This window comes from Prionailurus bengalensis, chromosome E2 (genome assembly GCF_016509475.1).
Source record: "Prionailurus bengalensis isolate Pbe53 chromosome E2, Fcat_Pben_1.1_paternal_pri, whole genome shotgun sequence".
Lineage (NCBI taxonomy): Eukaryota > Metazoa > Chordata > Mammalia > Carnivora > Felidae > Prionailurus > Prionailurus bengalensis.
This window is the reverse complement of record NC_057352.1, coordinates 4,764,905-4,783,711: the sequence shown is the minus strand read 5'-3', so window position 1 is coordinate 4,783,711 and position 18,807 is coordinate 4,764,905. Positions and strand designations below refer to the sequence as shown.

Here is an 18,807-nt window from a genome sequence, read left to right as displayed (position 1 = left end):
TGCTACTCCAATAAACTATCTTGCATCATCCAACATCTCAAGAATAGTTTCTTGACCATTGTACTTGATGATCTCACCATATGCTGTTTCACTAAAAGCTTTTGTTTCAATCCTCATTTCTGCTCTATTCTATTTCAGTATTCTAAGGTGCAAGCATGTAAACTATGGGATTCTTCTTTTCTTGTTCTGAAAATACAAAGTAAATAGAATAATAGATTTGCATCAAGAGTGTGGAGTAAACTAACAATCTACAGGATGGAGGTCTGAGTGATTTAGAACCTCCATTCCCAGAAGTCAATATCTCTACTACACAAAGGTGAGGGCCTTCATTGTCCAGTGGAAACTGCTGGGATGTGGGTTGGGAGAAGGGGTCAAGAAAGGATTCTGGAGCCCTCTTTGGTCAAAAAAGCTGTTTTGATGAAAGCACAGAGAGAGGAATTGTGGCACCAAGGGCTGCAGTAGGATTGTGAGGAGACACTGATGATATACTTTAAGTTGGAGGCATAGAGATAAAAGAAGTTTCTAAAGCATTTCCAGATAGTCAAGAAGACATACAGAATACTGGCAGTCTGCCTCTCCTCAAGCTAAGCTTCCCTTTTGCCTCTAGCAAAGCATTCACATGAAGGCAATTGTGAATTCCTTGAGCAATGTCATACTCTGCCTATATCTAGTGTTTATCAATGGATGGCAAGCTGTAAGAAAATTTAATCCTATCGACATTTCTTTTGCCTCCGTTCCTTTCATCAGAACTACAGGCAAAGAGAAACTCAGAAGAGGTTTCCAGTTGAAATGGGATGGTTTCTGAACACCACTCAGGAAATCTACCTAAAACCTTTACAGATGAGAAGGGAAATTTGCACGTTATAGAGGAGAAATCTAGTAGAGAGCACAAAGCCAAGTTAAAGCATTTCATATCAGCAATAATGAAATCAATTGTAATGAAATAAACTGAAAATGGGGTATCTTTTTTACATTCTAAAGAGCAAAAGTCTTCATTTTATCAGACAACTTTGGAGTTAACCCGGGCCTCATATCCATCCTGTGTATTTGTGCACTTTCTTCCTCCTGGTCTCCAGAGAGGTGATAAAGCATCCAGATCTGACCTAATGGGAATTATTTTCCTTGAGTGCTAACCCAGGACCAGAGCCATCAGCAATAGGAATCTTGGACTCAATGCCTTCCCCTGTAGTTGGTTCACAAAGGGAATATTTTCAATACTTGCAGAACTTTAATTTGGAGTTGGAGAAGGGGGAGAAGGCTCAGCGATGCAATGGAAGAGTGTTCTACAAACCTAATCTTGAGTATCATCGGAAAAGCTTAAAAATTAGGTGAAAAATAGATCAGAAATCTCAGAACTAGAAAAACCAACACTTGGAATTTCAGTTAGCATGGACTTTCAAGAGAAAAAGAGGGCACGGGCTCTGACCTCGGACGCACAGTTTACCTGTGAACTGGCCATTTCGTCTTTCATCTGGTCCCCTAGATTTCTTCTCCGAAGATTTTGCTGGAGATCTCACAGCTGTATCAGGAGAAAATGTCTTCCAAGCCAGGAACACAGCCTCTCCACCTGTAAACTGATCGCCTGCAGGCAGGACTTTGTAATGCAGAAAAGGCCCAACCTCCTAGTTCTTTGTATCAGGAGCTATTCAAAACCTTTGAGCTCCAACTTGGAGAATAATCTCTGAATTTTCCTTCCTTGTTGTCACAGGACTTCTCCTCCCACAGACCCCCACAAATGCTGCTCCAGCATTGGCACAGTTTGTTACATGGACCTGATCCTCTGCGACTCCCATAGAGCAGACCCTGGTACCTCTCCTAGAGTCAAAGCCTGCACTCACCTCTCTTAAATTAATGGGAAATCTTCGTGCTTCTTCCTGGCTTCACTTAGAATCACCTGGAGCACTTAACTAAAACATCATCATTGTTTCAACAAACCCCAATGGACAGAATCTGAGGGGGAGGGCACCGGATCTGATCATTTTTTGAAATTCCACAAGTTGATCCTATTGGGAAGGTTTTGGGGAGGTGACCAGACAAAAAGAGTATCATGGCTATGGTCGTTGTCCAGATTTAAATCCATGCCTTCTCCACTGACCAGAGTTTCTGGAGATTTACACATTCTTCCTCTTTCCCCTGCAGAAGAGGGAGGCACCCTCACAAATGAGGCTTTCCTTTATAAAAGCAAATGGCTCTTTCAAAAGCAAACCTCTACTGGGTCCACAGCTTTTCCTTTGTCTGTTCCTTTAAAGTAATCCTTAGGCCAAAGAGACACATTTTGGAAGGATAAAACCCTCCCCTTCAGTAGCAAAGCTTATTTTTGCAAGTCGCTGCCAAACAGTTTTCCCAAGTGAATGTATTTTCTAACTCCTTACAGCAATATATGAGATTTCTAATTTTTCATTATTTTCACTGAAATTTGGTGTCATCCTGTTGTCTTTATTGTAGCCATCCTAGAAAATATTGACTGGTTTGTCACAGTAAAATATGAAGTGGTCTAACTTCAGTTGTCCTGCTGCCTGAAACTGAAGCCCCTTAGAAACATCAAGTTGAACAAATCAAAATGGTGGCATGAAACCAACAGCAAGCCTTGCTATTAAACTAAGTAACTTTTTTTTTCTCTTGGAGAAACCCCTCCTTATCCCTTCTTACGCCCCGCCCCCCTTTTTTTTTTTCTTTAAGGAACAAAGGCCCACACTGGAAATATGATGACAAAGGCTGGCAACACAAACACAATTCCTGTCAACATCTATGGATCGTGTATTTCCCTATAAACGCCCCCCACCCCAGCCTCTTCTGGGTGGGCTTGCAAGGTTGAAGGCTTTAACCTACTTCAGCCTCTTCTGCCTGACAAAACAATAAAGCTATTATTCCTCTTTTGCCCAAACTCTGTCTTCCCATTATATTTTAGCTCTGAAGAACAGAGGTCGTTTTTAACAGCAGAATGAATGTGTACAAGAATAAAACATTTTCCTTCATCTGTTCTCTATTCTTTGGCCAGCCTATCAATTAAACTGATATAAGGCACGGTCACAAGACAAAAAAAAACAACTTCTTAGTTATGAGAAACTTAAAGATGATGAGACTCAAAGTCAGGCAGTTGATACTTATATACCATTTTGAATTAAGGAGGAGGGGATAGGGATTTACATCTCAAAAAGTAGGAAGTGCATTCAAAGAAAAAGGAAAGAGCAAATGTTTATCAAACATATGTTTGCCCTGCCAGGCAGATAACTCTATAAAATGTTCATCACAGGGGTCACCTGAATGGCTCAGTCAGTTAAGTGTCCCTCCTTGGCTTCGATCCTGAACTCACAGTTGGTTAGTTTGAGCCCCACATCGGGCTCTCTGCTTTCAGCACAGAGCCCACTTCAGATCCCCTGTCTCCCTATCTGCTCCAACCCTGCTCGTTCTCTCTCTGTTTCTCTCTCTCTCTCTCTCTCTCTCTCTCTCTCTCTCTCTCTCTCAAAATAAATCAATAAAATTTACAATAAATAAAAATTAAAGGTTCATCTCTGCTATTAACTCCTTCCTAGTAGAGGTCCCTCATCTAATTTATTCTTGGTATATGTATCAGCCTCAGAAAAGAAGGACATTTTTCCATTTCCAGCAACTTAGAGGTTGCTAGAAGATATTTTGTTAAGTTATATAAGCCACACACAGAAAAATATATACTGTATGAAATCACATACATGCAAATCTTAAAAAAGGCAAATTATTAAAGATTAGCATGTTTGTTGCCAGGGGCTGAGGATGGGGGAGATGTTTAGATGTTGGTCAAGTGGCAAAAAGCACTACTAATGCAGGATGTGTAAGCAGTGAATGTTTACAGCTTGGTGAGTATGGTTAATACTAGTGTATTATACCCTTAAGATTTGCTGAGAGAGGCTATTGGAAGTGTTCTTGGCACACACACGTACACACACAATCTTAACTATGAGAGATGAGGGATATGTTTACTGGACAGATTGTGGTAATGATTTTGTAAGCATGACCCAAGGGTACAGGAGCACCTGGTTCCAGTGGCCCCAGACAGACCCAGTTCTGCCACTCATGGCTGACCAAATCCAAGGGCAAGACAGACTTTTGCTGCCTCAATTTTGACCTCAAACTTCCTCACTGGGTTCCTTCCAGCTTGTCTCCTGGCCCAGGAGGAAGACCCTGAGGACAAAGTATCCCTCAGGGCAACTGGAACTACCCCTCAAGCCTCAAGGACTGCCCAGAGCCAGAAAGACCCCACCCTGGATTGACTCCAGGACAATGACAGACTTCACAGTCTACCTGCAGATACTGACTCCTTTTGCCCCTCCACCCACCTCTCCCCTTTTCCCTTCCATAAACCTGGAAGTGTATCCAGCACTTTGGAGACAGGCCTTGAGACGTTATTCAGCCATCTTTGCAGTGTCAGCCTCCCTGAAATAACTTCCTCTCATGTTTCACCACCTCTCATCTCTCTGCCTTTGGATTTTGTCAGTGGCAAGTGGCCAAATCTGGTCTGTGTGGGACCCCCGGAGCCAGCAAGAACACCGGCAAGATGAATGGTGATAAAACAAGATTTTCTTCACGGAGGCCAACACTGAGAAGGCAGGTAACTAACATCTCAAACACTGTCCCCAACCTGCCGAAAATCCTTCCAGGTTTATATAAAGAAAATGTAGGAGGAAGGGTGGTGGTACATGCAGGTGGTGAAGGTCAGGCCAATCACTGCATTGCTGTGAGGCATGTGGGGTCCTGCTGGCTCAGGCAGTGCCTGTTGCTGGAGGGGGTAGTTTCCTTTCCCATCCTGGGATGCTTTGCCTGCTGGGGCTTCTTCCTGAGCTAAATGCTGACCTGGAAAGAAGAATGGAATCAGCTAGAAAGTACAGACGAAGGTCAAAAGAGAGACAGTTGAAGGCACTGCTGGGTCCTCTTTCCATTTCACAAAGTCTATGTATGTATATTTACTTTTTAACACTTGACTGACCTTTAGATGTTCAGAAATGGAAAGCAGAGTGATGAATGGGTTGGCTCCTGAAACTCCCATGGAGCAAGAATGTCCTATACCCTTTTGGGGGTGTCAGAATTCCTGTCCCTTTCCGGTTGTTCAGGCTGAACTAAGAAATTGACATGAGACTGGGTGGCTCAGTTGGTTGAGCATCTCTTGATTTTGTTTGTGAGATCAGGGATTGTGAGATCAAGCCCCACATCAGGCTCTGCTCTGACAGCACAGAGCCTGTTTGGGATTCTCTTTGTCCCTCTCTCTCTGCCCCTCCCTGGTTCTAACTTGCTCTCTCTCTCTCTCTCTCTCTCTCTCTCTTCCTCTCTTTCTCTCTCTCTCAAGTAAGTGAACATTTTTAATAAAACTGAGACTGGCAAACACAATCCTTGTAACCTGTTTATTTTCGAAAGAGTCAATTGACATCAAAGCTCAATATAGACCAAGTGAACTTCGGCACATCTATCCATTTCAGTTCCTCAGGCTGGAAATGTCTATTAATTACTGACTACCTACCACCATTCTTTTTATATGTATCAGCTGACACATCCACCTGCATTTTCTTCTGTCCTAGGCAGTTCACTATTACAATTATAACTGAAAACACTTAATCATGCTAATGGATTTCCTTAAGTATTTCTTCTGTCAAGATGTCAACATTTCTCCTAGGACACAAGGCACAATGTTCAACACTTGGTCTTGAATGCCTGCATTCCCTAAAACCTAGCTTTCCCTACACCTTCACCTGTGGTCAGTCACATTAAATTCAGAAACAGTTTCCCTTAACTGTATTTCTTGAAGGACATTTAAAGCGTCTTTGTGCAACAGTCTTCAAACCCCATATCCAGATAAATGCTGGGCAACTATAATCTCTCATATTGAAAGTTATGCATTCAAAGATAATTTCAAGTATTTCTTCATTATTACAGGACAAACTCTTATATTACTGATAAGACTCTGGCCTTATTTCTGGGACCATTAACAACATAATTGAACAGCTGTTTATAGGATAATTATAAAAGGTTTTATTTTATGCCTGTAATTTATTATTTATTACTAGAATAGATTACATTTTTTGTTTATTTTAATTAATTTATTCAGTGTGTGTGTGTGAGAGAGAGGGAGAAAGAGCAAAGAGGGGGAGGGGACAGGGAAGGGAAGACAGAATCCCAAGCAGGCTCCACACCATCAGCACAGAGCCTGATGTGGGGCTGGAACTCAAACCATGAAAACAGGACCTTAGCCAAGATCAAGACTCTGAGGCTTAACTGACTTGTGCCACCCAGGCATCCCTAGAATAGATTACTTTATTCACAGTATTACTTACAAGGTCACTGACGTGTAATTGAACATAACACTCTTGGAGGCATGAATATATAAATCACTGACAGGAAGAACAACAGACTATATTTTCCTCATGAGATGGGGAGGTTTTGTAATTTCTCCAGGCTACAGAGAAAAGCCTGAACACATAGTGATTGTCTCTCAAGATAAATGTCCTGACAGTTGGGGGAAATGCCTTGATTAAGCCCCAGTTGTTTACTTGCTTCCAGGTGGCCTAATGAAAAAGAGAAAAATTGTAATGATGGAAGACAGGGTATAAAAAGTTACCGGGTATAAAGGACGCTCCCTAGGACAAGGATGTTTGGTAGCTATTTCAGGAGACTATCTACTTGTGATACTTTTCCTGTCAGTAGGTTGGTCCCTCAGCTTGTGCATGCACAGCTGAAACCATCAATGAGTGCTAAAGGCAAAACGTCTGACGTATAAGGATCATCATCCAGTATAGATGATGTGCCGAGTCTGCAAAAAAAAGTCTTAAGAAATTTAGGAAGAGTTAAATCATACAAGTTTCCTATTTGGGCCACCATGAACTGACACAAAGTTTTTCTTTGTTTTTAATGTTTATTTATTTGAGGGAGATTGTGAGCAAGTGTGAGTGTGGGAGTAGCAGAGAGAGGAAGAGAGGCTCCATACTCACTTTGGAGCCCCATGTGGGGCTTGACCCATGCCCATGAGAGCAAGACCTGAGCAAAATCAAGAGTTAGACCCTCCACCAACTGAGGCACCCAAGCACCTCTAATTCCATTTTTAGTTATTTTAAAACCTCATACTGTTCTCCTGAATGGCTGCTGCACCACTTTGCTTTCCCACCTACAGTGCAACAGGATTCCCCTTCTCTTCATCCTCACCAAACCCTGTGGTTTCTTGTGTTGTCAATTTTACCCATTCTGACAGGTGGGAAGTGATACCTCATCAGTGTTTTGATTTGTGTTGCTGTGATGATGAGGGATGTTGATCATCTTTACATGTGTCTGTTAGCATTCTGGCTATCTTCTCTCAAAAACTGTCTATTCATGTCTTTTGCCCATTTGTTAACTGTGTTGTTTGATTTATGGGTGTTGACTTTGAGAAGCTTTTATAGATTTAGACTTTGCATTCAAGTCTCAATTACTCTGTCATCCCTCTCTTTCCAAATAATAGGGTAAGGTTTGTCCTGTTTAAATAAAGCATATGCACTTTCAACTGTAAGAGAGAAGTTTGGAATCAAACTTCAGAAATGACCAAACAGTCCCAGAGTCTCAAAATTGGTACTTAGTTTTAGGTTTTTGATTTTCAGGATGTCTTGAAATGTAGTCCTTGTTCTGACAGCAGATGCCTTGAATATCTAGGCTGGTTTTGAGCAAACTGCAATTTTTCTTTGGGCACTTTATGTCTCTTTAAAGCCACAAGTTTTCACAGGTGTATACTGGTGTCATGCAAAGAACCTTCAGAAGGGGAGCAGAGAATGAAATTATGTACATACTATAACATGGGAGAAACTGCAGAAAACTTCCTATCATCTAATATAGTCTTTAAGATTGTCACATACAGGATGGACCCTCTGTGGAACCCTGAGGATTACTGACCAGGTGTATTGCCTTTCCTCCCAAGAGAAGGTAAAAAGATACTGGCTATCCTTATCAAATGAACTATATTGAAAAGGACTGCATGGGTGTTTCAGGGAAAAATCGGTTTTCAATGGGAATAGACATCACTAGTGCATGAATGTTGGGAACAAAAGATATAGATAGATATCAATGTTATTTATTGCTCAAGGTTCCTAATCAAACTTCCATCCTCAGCCTTTGGGTTTTCTCACAGGTACAATAGGGGTCATACAGGGACTGGTATCCCCTCCCTTGCCAGGACCCTCCTTCCCAGGAACCTCCTATCCCCCAGGACCTCCACCCTGTGCTCTCCAGGCCCCCACCCCCGTGGCTGCCATGGTCCGAAGTCCTGGCCTTTGATGCAGCTGTGGCCCAAGATGGCTTGAGTGTGACCATTGATCTAGGGCCTAAGCCTTGTATTCCTCTCTTATGTGCTTGATGTACTGTTGGGTTTCCTTATTCCCAACTGCCCTAGGAGTAATTCAGGGCAGAGATTTTGAAGGACCTATTTGAAACTTGATGAGTGATGCACTGTGGATTGTGCCAATATCAGTTGAACATTTTCCTCACAAGAAGGTTGGTAGCTCATTCAATAGGACTAAATGATCAGCTCCACTAATCTCAGCTAAAGTGCCATCAGAGATAGAGCTTAGAAAACATGTTGAAATGTCATTTATTTCCCCTTCTTTCCAAATGTGGTTACTACTGTCAAATTCTAGATATTTTCCCTTGGTGGCAAAAAGAATTTCTGGCATGACATTTTCTAAAGAAATCTCAGTCTAGTAAATGAATTGGGGCAAGTGAACTAAGGATAAATGGGTGTGTAATGCTCAACAGGCCTATATACAGGGAATAAGTTCATAGACTGGGACCCATTGCTATTTATGGGAGACCCATGTGTTTTTTTTTTTTTTAACTGTTTTAGTTCTCTGAGGCAGGGAACTGGGTAGCACTGGGTTTGAGCACTAAGAGTGTAGCCCAAATGTCAATAAGGACAAAGACAGGTTTATGCCCAAGGCACAGAGTAGTTTCTCCAAGCCAATTGACAGGGAGGACTAGGAAGATGCCTGTGGTTCCTTGGAGCCCTGTCATTGGGAATTAGGGAGACATGGAAAAGGTCGGCTAAAGAGCTGAAGGTGTGTTTGGCTCTTAAATTTGTAACTCTCTTTTTTCCAATGTCCAGAAACTCTGATCACTGGAGAAGAAATAGGTTTAAACCTGGATAATAACCATAACCTTCCTTACTTCCCCAAATGGTTGCCAAAGGGATCCCGTGTGGAGTTTCAAAACCCACCCATGCTGTTGACCCTCTCCTCAGATTCTGTCAATTGGTGTGGATTGAAACAACAGTGTCGACCTAATTAAGTGCTCCAGGTGATTCTCCCTGAGGCCAGAGTCAGTCGGCAAGGCTTCCCATTAATTTATGAGATTTGAGTGCAGGCTTTTGCTCAAGGAGAGGTAACAAGGTCTCCTCTACGTGAGTGTGGGAGGATTAGGTCCACCCAGCACACTGTTCCTATAGTTTCCTACAGTTCTTCTGTAGCAGAATTTGTGGGTGTCTATGAGAGTAGAAGCCACTGAAACTATAGAAGGAAAACTCAGAGGTTGGGCTCCAAGTACGTAGTCTCCGTTTCTGAAAAACTCCTGACACAAAAAACTAGGAAGTTTGGTCCTCCTGCATTTCAAAGTCCTGCCTACCAATGAGCACTTTTCTGGTGAAGACGTTCTGTTGGTGCCTTTAAGGGCATTTTCTCCAGATGCAGCTGTGATTTCTCCACCGATACCTTCTGAGAAAGAAATCTAGAGGATGAGGGGAAAGAAGTAGAAATGGCCAGCTCTCAGGTAAGCCTGGTGTTCCAGGTCGAGGGTATGTCATCTTTTCCCCCTAAAATCCATGCATTTAGAAACCGCAAATATTGATTTATGTGTTTGGTGTTTCTGCCTTATGTTTTCACCAAAGCTTTAAAACCTTCTCAGGAACGATATTCAAGGTTAGGTCTTTAGAACTCTTCCCCCCTATAAGCAGGAATCTTCTCTACATTCTCCAACCAGGCTTTCACTAGGACGTCAACACTTGTCACTTTGAGGTAAAGTCCTGCAAGTATTGCAAACATTCCCTTTAGGACAGATCCAAAGGGGAAGGTGTTGAGTCCAAGATTCCTGTGGCTGATGGGGTCTGGTGGTGGGATTTCAGTCGAGGAGAACCGTTCCCCTTTAGTTCCCCATTTAGTACCTGTCTGTAGAGCAGGATTAAGAAAATGAAAAATACAAGGCCCCCAGTATCTTACGAGTCCTCTTTAGCATATGAGAGTCTCCCTTTTGCCTTTCCCTCCCCCAGCTCCATAGTATATAACAAGCCACTCTCCATAACCCCACTGTGGCTCTTGGTGCCCACAGGTCCTCTCCTTATGCCATAATGAAACCAACTTTTTGCACTAAAAAATAAATACAAAATACACAGTCTTGCTACAAGGCCCAGAACAACTTGGAAAGTTAAAAACTGGGGTGGGGGGGGGGGGGAGAGGTGGGAAGTTTTGGTTTTTAAAATGTGAAAAAGAAACTCTGTTTAAAATATACTAGACATACAGGACAGGGAAACAGCCGTCTAAATGTGGTGCTTCTCCCATTCAGATGGGGGCTTCCAAATATGGGTCACTGATCCTGTGGAAGCCAAGGGCATGAGTGGTGAAAAGAATTCACCTCTGGCAGAATAAGACATTAGATTTATGAATACACCTCAAGGGAGTGGTGGGAAGCACAGCAGAGGAGAGGTTCCTGCCTTGCGGCAGTGACTTGGGGCTGATTTTGCTGAGGGAAGATGAGTTTGTATGGTGACTTATGGAATTTGCCCTCATGTGGTAATGCTGCCTGGTTGTAAGTACCCATTTGTTAGTTCGTTAGGGCCTATAGATATTTTAAGGCAGGTCACCTGTTGGGCCTGCCTCTCTTCAGCCAGGTGGGCCCTGTGGACTCCTCTACTACCTGGTGCTCAAGCCTGTTTGCCTCAAAGCAGCCTCTACTGAAAGTATATGTGATTGAAGTTTGTATAAATCCACTGTATTCTCTCATAATTAGACTATCAGATTCACTGTTTGGGGGCCAACAGAACACACCAGGGATCATGTGTCCTTTGGTGTGTCTTAGGCACTGATAGCAATTTGTTTCTTTACACTTCGTGTTCACTTAACTGGCCTGGTTCACTCTGCCAGATCTCTCCCTTATAATGTTCATCCTTTTCCCCCCTATCTTTGCTAAGGATCTTAGATTTACTGAGCAATGTGCAGAAGCCATCACATTTTAGCTGGAAACTTTATTCTTCTGGGTTTCTCTTTGCTTGTAGTTTCTGGTGAGGAGAACAAAGTCAAAACAAATGTAGCTTCCATTAAATTTCCTTACACCTACCTTGATGCCCATTGATGAAAGAATGTCATATTCTGCATGTCTCAAGTATTTAATAAAAATTAAACTTTGAGGAATGAAAGCAGTTATTTCCTTGAGGAAGGGCATATTCTGCATGTCTCAGGTGCCTATCATTGGCTGCAAGGTGTAAGGAAATTTAATTGATGCTACATTTCCCCGCTTGAACAAATTACAGCCTTATATCTTTAAGGTTGTTAAAGATGGAAGGTCTCCTCTTCAGCAGTTTCTTCCTGCTGAATCGGTTCCTACCGATGAGTGAAGGTTGGCCAGTTGAGAATTTAGTAGGAGTTGGAAAGGCAAGGCAGCTGCCTTTAGAGTTGATAACATGTGGGAGTTTCTGTGATTAGAAAGAGTCATCTGTCCCCTTGAAGTTCTGCCACTGAAAGGGTCTCATCACCAGGTGGAGAGAAAAAGGAAAAAACAGCAAAACATGATAAAATGACAAAAAATGAAAGAAAGCCCAAGGAAGTTTGTATTTACCTCCACACTTTGGTCACAGAAATACCCTTCTATTTACTGCTTTATATTTTCAGAAAATGAAAACAAGATTCACATACTTGACATGTTTGTGTGTTAAAATCCTCAAATATAATACAGTCGTAGATAGAAAGTGCAGCACCTGAGGTTGTCACATACAGGAACCTTGATTTGCAGCCAATAAGCAGATCAGAGGGAATAACTTCCAAAGGAGAGATGCACAGAGCAAGAGGGATGGGCGTGATTATTTCCTTTTATTTAAGATTTGGGTGGACAATTAGGAAATGGAGCCATGTCATTTTCTCTAAACTGGGCATAAGGTGGCACACGTGCCATAAGAAAACACTTCCGGGGCGCCTGGGTGGCGCAGTCGGTTAAGCGTCTGACTTCAGCCAGGTCACGATCTCATGGTCCGTGAGTTCGAGCCCCACGTCGGGCTCTGGGCTGATGGCTCAGAGCCTGGAGCCTGTTTCCGATTCTGTGTCTCCCTCTCTCTCTGCCCCTCCCCCGTTCATGCTCTGTCTCTCTCTGTCCCAAAAATAAATAAACGTTGAAAAAAAAATTAAAAAAAAAAAAACACTTCCGTACATAGGCTGTGTGTTATGTAAATGAGGTTTGTGCTCCCCCTGGGTGGAGATTTGGGTATTACACGGGGGTCAAGGTAACTGTACTCACTCCATGAGTTAACCCAGTCGTCCATCTGCATAGGTATGAGTCGGGGGTTAAGTGCAAAGTTGGCCTGCCCAAGCTCTTCCTTAGGGAGGTCATTACATGTTGTTGTGTGTTTTCTGTTTACATGACAGGGGACTGTGCCCATAGGGTGTTTTGCCAGAAGTAAAAGATAAGGTAGAAAAAAGAGGTGAAGTAAAATGATGGAGTATGGTCCGTGGGTACAAGTAGGTAAGCGGTGAAGAACAACTCTTGGAGTCTAGCTTGTGACATTACTCCCTCTTGCATCTTAGGTACCATTATGAACTCTGCCAATGGCCACTTCATAACTGTGGTTTTTATTGCAGACACTGCTGACCTTCAGGGACGTGGCCATCGAATTCTCTCAGGAGGAGTGGGGATGCCTGAATCACAGTCAGAGGGAACTGTACAGAGATGTGATGTTAGAGACCTATGGACACCTCCTCTTCTTGGGTGAGGATATCTCCTTCTAGATTTCCCAAACCCTGCTCAGGTTTTGTTCCTTCCCTTGAAGAGTCTCTCTTGGAAGCTCCCCCTTTATATGACTGGGATTCAGATCCCTGCAGCAAGGGAAGGAAATGGGGATTTGTAGATGTAGAGAAATACCTTCATGATGTTTCTTTTTCAACTTCAGCCTGCCCTTTTTAAAAGTGCCATCATCATTTCTGTAGGTTCATGGCAATTCTAAACATTGAGTGGCAAAAGATGGTATGGCCCACATCTTAAACTCCAACTTTTACTGCTTATTTTGTTGGTAGCACTTGGAAGGCAGGTCATGATGTGAATATTTAAAGCTCCTCTTGCATGTTCTAAAGGGGCTCTTTCTTGGGCAACAGTGTTTGGGAAATCATTTTTTAGAATTTTTCATTGTCCTCTCTTGTCTGCTGAGTACAATACTGAGTTGAAAGGTAGAATCTCCAGCAGTATTTCTATTCCTTTCTTCTGATAAACAGGTCTCATTGTATCAAAACCAGACCTGGTCATCGTTTTGAAGCAAGAGAAGGAGCTGTGGGGTGTGAAGAGAAAGGAGACAGTAGCCTCACACTCAGGTAGGTGGGAGTGAAGCACATGACACAGGTGAGGTCCAAATGTGAAGGAGGAAGATAGATCTTAAAATTTTGGGGGCGCCTGGGTGGCTCAGTCGGTTGAGCGCCGACTTCAGCTCAGGTCACGATCTTGCGGTCCGTGAGTTCGAGCCCCGCGTCGGGCTCTGGGCTGATGGCTCAGAGCCTGGAGCCTGCTTCAGATTCTGTGTCTCCCTCTCTCTCTGCCCCTCCCCCGTTCATGCTCTGTCTCTCTCTGTCTCAAAAATAAATAAACGTTAAAAAAAAATTTTTTTTTTTAAATTTTGTTCATGTAGCTCTCCTTGAATGGAAATTCATTTGCGAAGCCGAGTTTTATGTCTTTCCCTCCCACAGAGGGACATCTGCTAACTAACAAATCATGCTTTTTGATTCTTCAAGGATTCTCTTTCAGCTCCAGGGAAGGTCCGCCATATCCATGGTGAGGACCTCCATAATCTGAGAGCTTCTCCATTGCTGTGAGAGCCCTAGAGGATCTCTCTGTAATTGTGAGGAACTCTATGCTAAGTCATTTCTAAATTCTGTTTTTCTTCTTATGACAATTGTGTCAAGGTAGTGGTGGGCACACTGGGGTTTGATGCAGAAGTCCTGGGAACACTGGAGACAGAGATCGCATGTTTTCTGGTTTATGCTTTCCAAAGTTCCAGAGGATTTTATCTGAATTGTGCACAATTGAGGCTCAGTAATTTCATAAGATCACAGAACAAGTCCCTCAAATGAGAAAATATAATCCTTTTTTTCACATCAAAAGTTAATTTGTCTTTGTATTAACTAAAGTTTGAAAAATCCACTCCATGTGTCCCATTGCTCAATGGTGAAATAATTTAATGTATCTATATGTATCCTAGCATTCCTACATATTAATGCCATAAGGGAGCTAGAACATTTAGAAGTTAGATCTCACAACCTATAACAAAGTCTCCATCATTACCTTCATTTCCTAGTAATTGCATCATTTTGTAATTTTGTCTTGTAGGAAGTTCCTGTGACTTTTTCATATGTGTTTCACTCTCTATTAATGGTATAGGAGATGCATCTCTGTTTTGAATCAAAACTTCTGTATGACATGCGTATGTGCCCTATAAGAAATGAGGTATAGGGGCACCTGAGTGGCTCAGTCAATTGAGCATTGGACTGGATCAGTTCATGACCTCACACTTGGTGAATCTGAGCCTAGTATAGTGCTCTCTGCTGTCAGGTGGAACCATGCTTTAGATCATCTGTCCCCTCTCTTTGTCCTTCCTCTGCCCATGTGCTCTCTTGCTCTCAATAATAAGTAAACATTTTTTTAAAAAGGAAGTAATGTAGATAATTAGTAAAATTCCATATATATAATAAGGGATTCTTCATATATGTAATTTTACTTCAGGAAAAAAATTAATCATGAGATTATTCTACTTTCCTCAGAACGTATCTGAATTTCATCCCAAGTATTTATTTGTTTATAAAGTGATTGTCAGTGTATTTTACTTTGGCACTGTTTGTTTATTCAGAAAGGAAAGCTTTTTGTTTTCTTGGTTCTAAAGAATAGATTATACCCTTACACTCTGTGTAAGAGGAGGAATATATTAAGAAAATAATATATTTTTAATATCTTTTAAGTGCTTATTGTAAAATTTTTCATTAAAGCCTTGTATGGTTAATTTTTTTTTACATTTTTAAAATTTTATTATTAATTTTCTTTAAATTTACATCCAAATTAGTTACCATATAGTGCAACAATGATTTCAGGAGTAGATTCCTTAGTGCCCCTTATCTATTTAGCCCATCCCCCCACACACACAAACCCTCTGGCAACCCTCTCTTCTCCATATTTGTGAGTCTCTTGTATTTTGTCCCCCTCCCTGTTTTTATTTTTGTTTCCCTTCTCTATGTTCATCAGTTTTCTCTTAAAGTCCTCCTATGAGTGAAGTCATAGGACTTTTGTCTTTCTCTGACTAATTTCACTTAGCATAATACCCTCCAGTTCCATCCATGTAGCTGCAAATGGCAAGATTTCATTCTTTTTGATTACCAAGTAATACTCCATTGTATATATACACCACATCTTCCTTATCCATTCATCCATAGATGGACATTTGGGCTCTTTCCATACTTGGGGTATTATTCATAGTGCTGCTATAAACATGGGGGTGCTTGTGTCCCTTCAAAACAGCATACCTGTACCCTTTGGATAAATGCCTAGTAGTGTAATTAGTACGTCATAGGGTAGTGTTTTTTTAGTTTTTTGAGGAACCTCCACTATTTTCCAGAGTGGCTGCACCAGCTTGCATTCCCACTTTTATGGATGATTTTAATGAATACTTTCCTGTTTTACTGTCAATGAAGACATGCCAATAATTCAAATGCTCCTTTTTCATTGGTCAATAGACACAGTTTAAAATTATATAGTAGTTTTCCTTTGAAAGGATTAATCTATTTCTTTGATGTACACTGTTAGGGTTTAAATTTTGTCTTATTCTGGTTTTGCATTCTGTAAGTGCTTTCTTTTATATGGGACTTTCCATACATTAGTTAGTTGTATTTTCATTTGCCTGTGTTCATTTTTCATTACAGGATGACAATGTTCATCTACTACATTTTAAGACCATGTGAGTTTAAGTCAACTCTGAATCAACTATGCCCTTTACCAGTAAAACTATATATGTATTTCTGTAAAAATATGACCCATAAATACTTGGGACTCATCTTGTTTATGTCTTTCCATAGTTAGTAGTCAGTGAATGTTTTATCATCTCTAGGTGAATTGTCATAATAATAGATAACTAATGTCTTGGTGAGTTGTCATGATAGAAAATTTCATCATTTATTATTGGTGACTTTATATTCTCCTTGCATGAGAGAATCGTTTTTTTGAATTGAAACTAATCTTTCAACATCTCTACCTCCAGGGTGCCTGGGTGACTCACTCTCTTGAGGATCTGAGTCTTGATTTTTGGCTCAGGTGATGAATTCAGGGTCATAAGATTGAGCCCTGTGTCAGGCTACAATCTAAACTCCTGCCTTATTCAAGGGTCACTTGTGCTTGTTTAAGCAGTGGGGTGATATCACTAATAATCTATTTTCCCAGTGGCCTTAAACCTCAAATTATTTGAACTTAATTTTCCCAAAGTTTATATATTATACCTTCCTTTTTGTAAGTGATGGGGCATTAGAAGCTTTTAATAAGGATGATATTGAAGTATTATTTTTTTAAATTAATTAATTAATTAATTTTTTTTAATGAAATTTATTGACAAATTGGTTTCCATACAACACCCAGTGCTCATCCCAAAAGGTGCCTTCCTCAATACCCATCACCCACCCTCTCCTCCCTCCCACCCCCCATTAACCCTGTTTGTTCTCAGTTTTTAACAGTCTCTTATGCTTTGGCTCTCTCCCATTCTAACCTCTTTTTTTTTTTTTTCCTTCCCCTCCCCCATGGGTTCCTGTTAAGTTTCTCAGGATCCACATAAGAGTGAAACCATATGGTATCTGTCTTTCTCTGTATGGCTTATTTCACTTAGCATCACACTCTCCAGTTCCATCCACGTTGCTACAAAAGGCCATATTTCATTTTTTCTCATTGCCACGTAATATTCCATTGTGTATATAAACCACAATTTCTTTATCCATTCATCAGTTGATGGACATTTAGGCTCTTTCCATAATTTGGCTATTGTTGAGAGTGCTGCTATGAACATTGGGGTACAAGTGGCCCTATGCATCAGTACTCCTGTATCCCTTGGATAAATTCCTAGCAGTGCTATTGCTGGGTCATAGGGTAGGTCTATTTTTAATTTTCTGAGGAACCTCCACACTGCTTTCCAGAGCGGCTGCACCAATTTGCATTCCCACCAACAGTGCAAGAGGGTTCCCGTTTCTCCACATCCTCTCCAGCATCTATAGTCTCCTGATTTGTTCATTTTGGCCACTCTGACTGGCGTGAGGTGATACCTGAGTGTGGTTTTGATTTGTATTTCCCTGATAAGGAGCGACGCTGAACATCTTTTCATGTGCCTGTTGGCCATCCGGATGTCTTCTTTAGAGAAGTGTCTATTCATGTTTTCTGCCCATTTCTTCACTGGGTTATTTGTTTTTCGGGTGTGGAGTTTGGTGAGCTCTTTATAGATTTTGGATACTAGCCCTTTGTCCGATATGTCATTTGCGAATATCTTTTCCCATTCCGTTGGTTGCCTTTTAGTTTTGTTGGTTGTTTCCTTTGCTGTGCAGAAGCTTTTTATCTTCATAAGGTCCCAGTAATTCACTTTTGCTTTTAATTCCCTTGCCTTTGGGGACGTGTCGAGTAAGAGATTGCTACGGCTGAGGTCAGAGAGGTCTTTTCCTGCTTTCTCCTCTAAGGTTTTGATGGTTTCCTGTCTCACATTAGGTCCTTTATCCATTTTGAGTTTATTTTTGTGAATGGTGTGAGAAAGTGGTCTAGTTTGAACCTTCTGCATGTTGCTGTCCAGTTCTCCCAGCACCATTTGTTAAAGAGGCTGTCTTTCTTCCATTGGATGTTCTTTCCTGCTTTGTCAAAGATGAGTTGGCCATACGTTTGTGGGTCTAGTTCTGGGGTTTCTATTCTATTCCATTGGTCTATGTGTCTGTTTTTGTGCCAGATATTGAAGTATTATTGAGAGTGAGAATGGACAATTGCATGATACTACTGCCTTGGAATCCATTTTATATAACCAGGCTGACTGCAGGGGGTTTGAACTGACTCTAGCTCCACCCATAGCAAACTCACTAGATAACAGCCCCACAGTCACAAGCAAATAGAAGTTCCTGATAAGAATTCCCCAATAGCATTTGTATAAGAGTGCCCACTCTCAGTATATTTACCTTGCACATCCCTTAGAGAAGACCCCCGCAGAGAGCATCTGTCATTCTCCACTCATTTTGAGGTCAACTGTACCTCTAGACTTAGCCCAGGAGCTCCACAGCCCTCCAACCATGCACCCCAAAAAAGGCTTCTGCCCCATTTCCTGCCATTCTCTCTGCCTGTACTCAACCTTGACCACTCCATGTTGCCCCTCATGACATATTGTATACATCCTCCATGCTCTATGAGTAGTCAATTATTTCTTTTTTGTTTATTGATTGGCTCAATAATCAATTGAGCTCACAATTGGCTCACAAAATAATGCTTAGCCGTTCTACTTAACTGCTAATTAAACAAATTCACTACAAATCTAAGACCTCTATACAGATTTTTAGTCACTATTTGAAGTCTGAACCTATGTGTTTTGTTCTG

General features: G+C 41.4%; 1 protein-coding gene across 4 annotated transcripts in view; it reads right to left on the bottom strand.

Annotated features, from left to right (window-relative positions):
• The window catches only part of LOC122494752 (zinc finger protein 345-like), a 232,203-nt gene that overhangs the window by 98,415 nt on the left and 114,981 nt on the right, over positions 1-18,807 (bottom strand). For 3 of the 4 annotated variants that reach the window (XM_043600167.1, XM_043600166.1, XM_043600168.1), the window contains exon 1: positions 1,445-4,048. The exons of the other annotated variant lie outside the window; for it this stretch is intronic. Coding sequence is in view for 2 of the 3 variants with exons in the window: in XM_043600166.1 (XP_043456101.1) it covers positions 1,445-1,471 (27 nt within the window). In the remaining variant the exon portion in view is untranslated. Of the gene's footprint in view, positions 1-1,444; positions 4,049-18,807 lie in introns of those variants that run through there. 4 annotated transcript variants of the gene reach the window in all.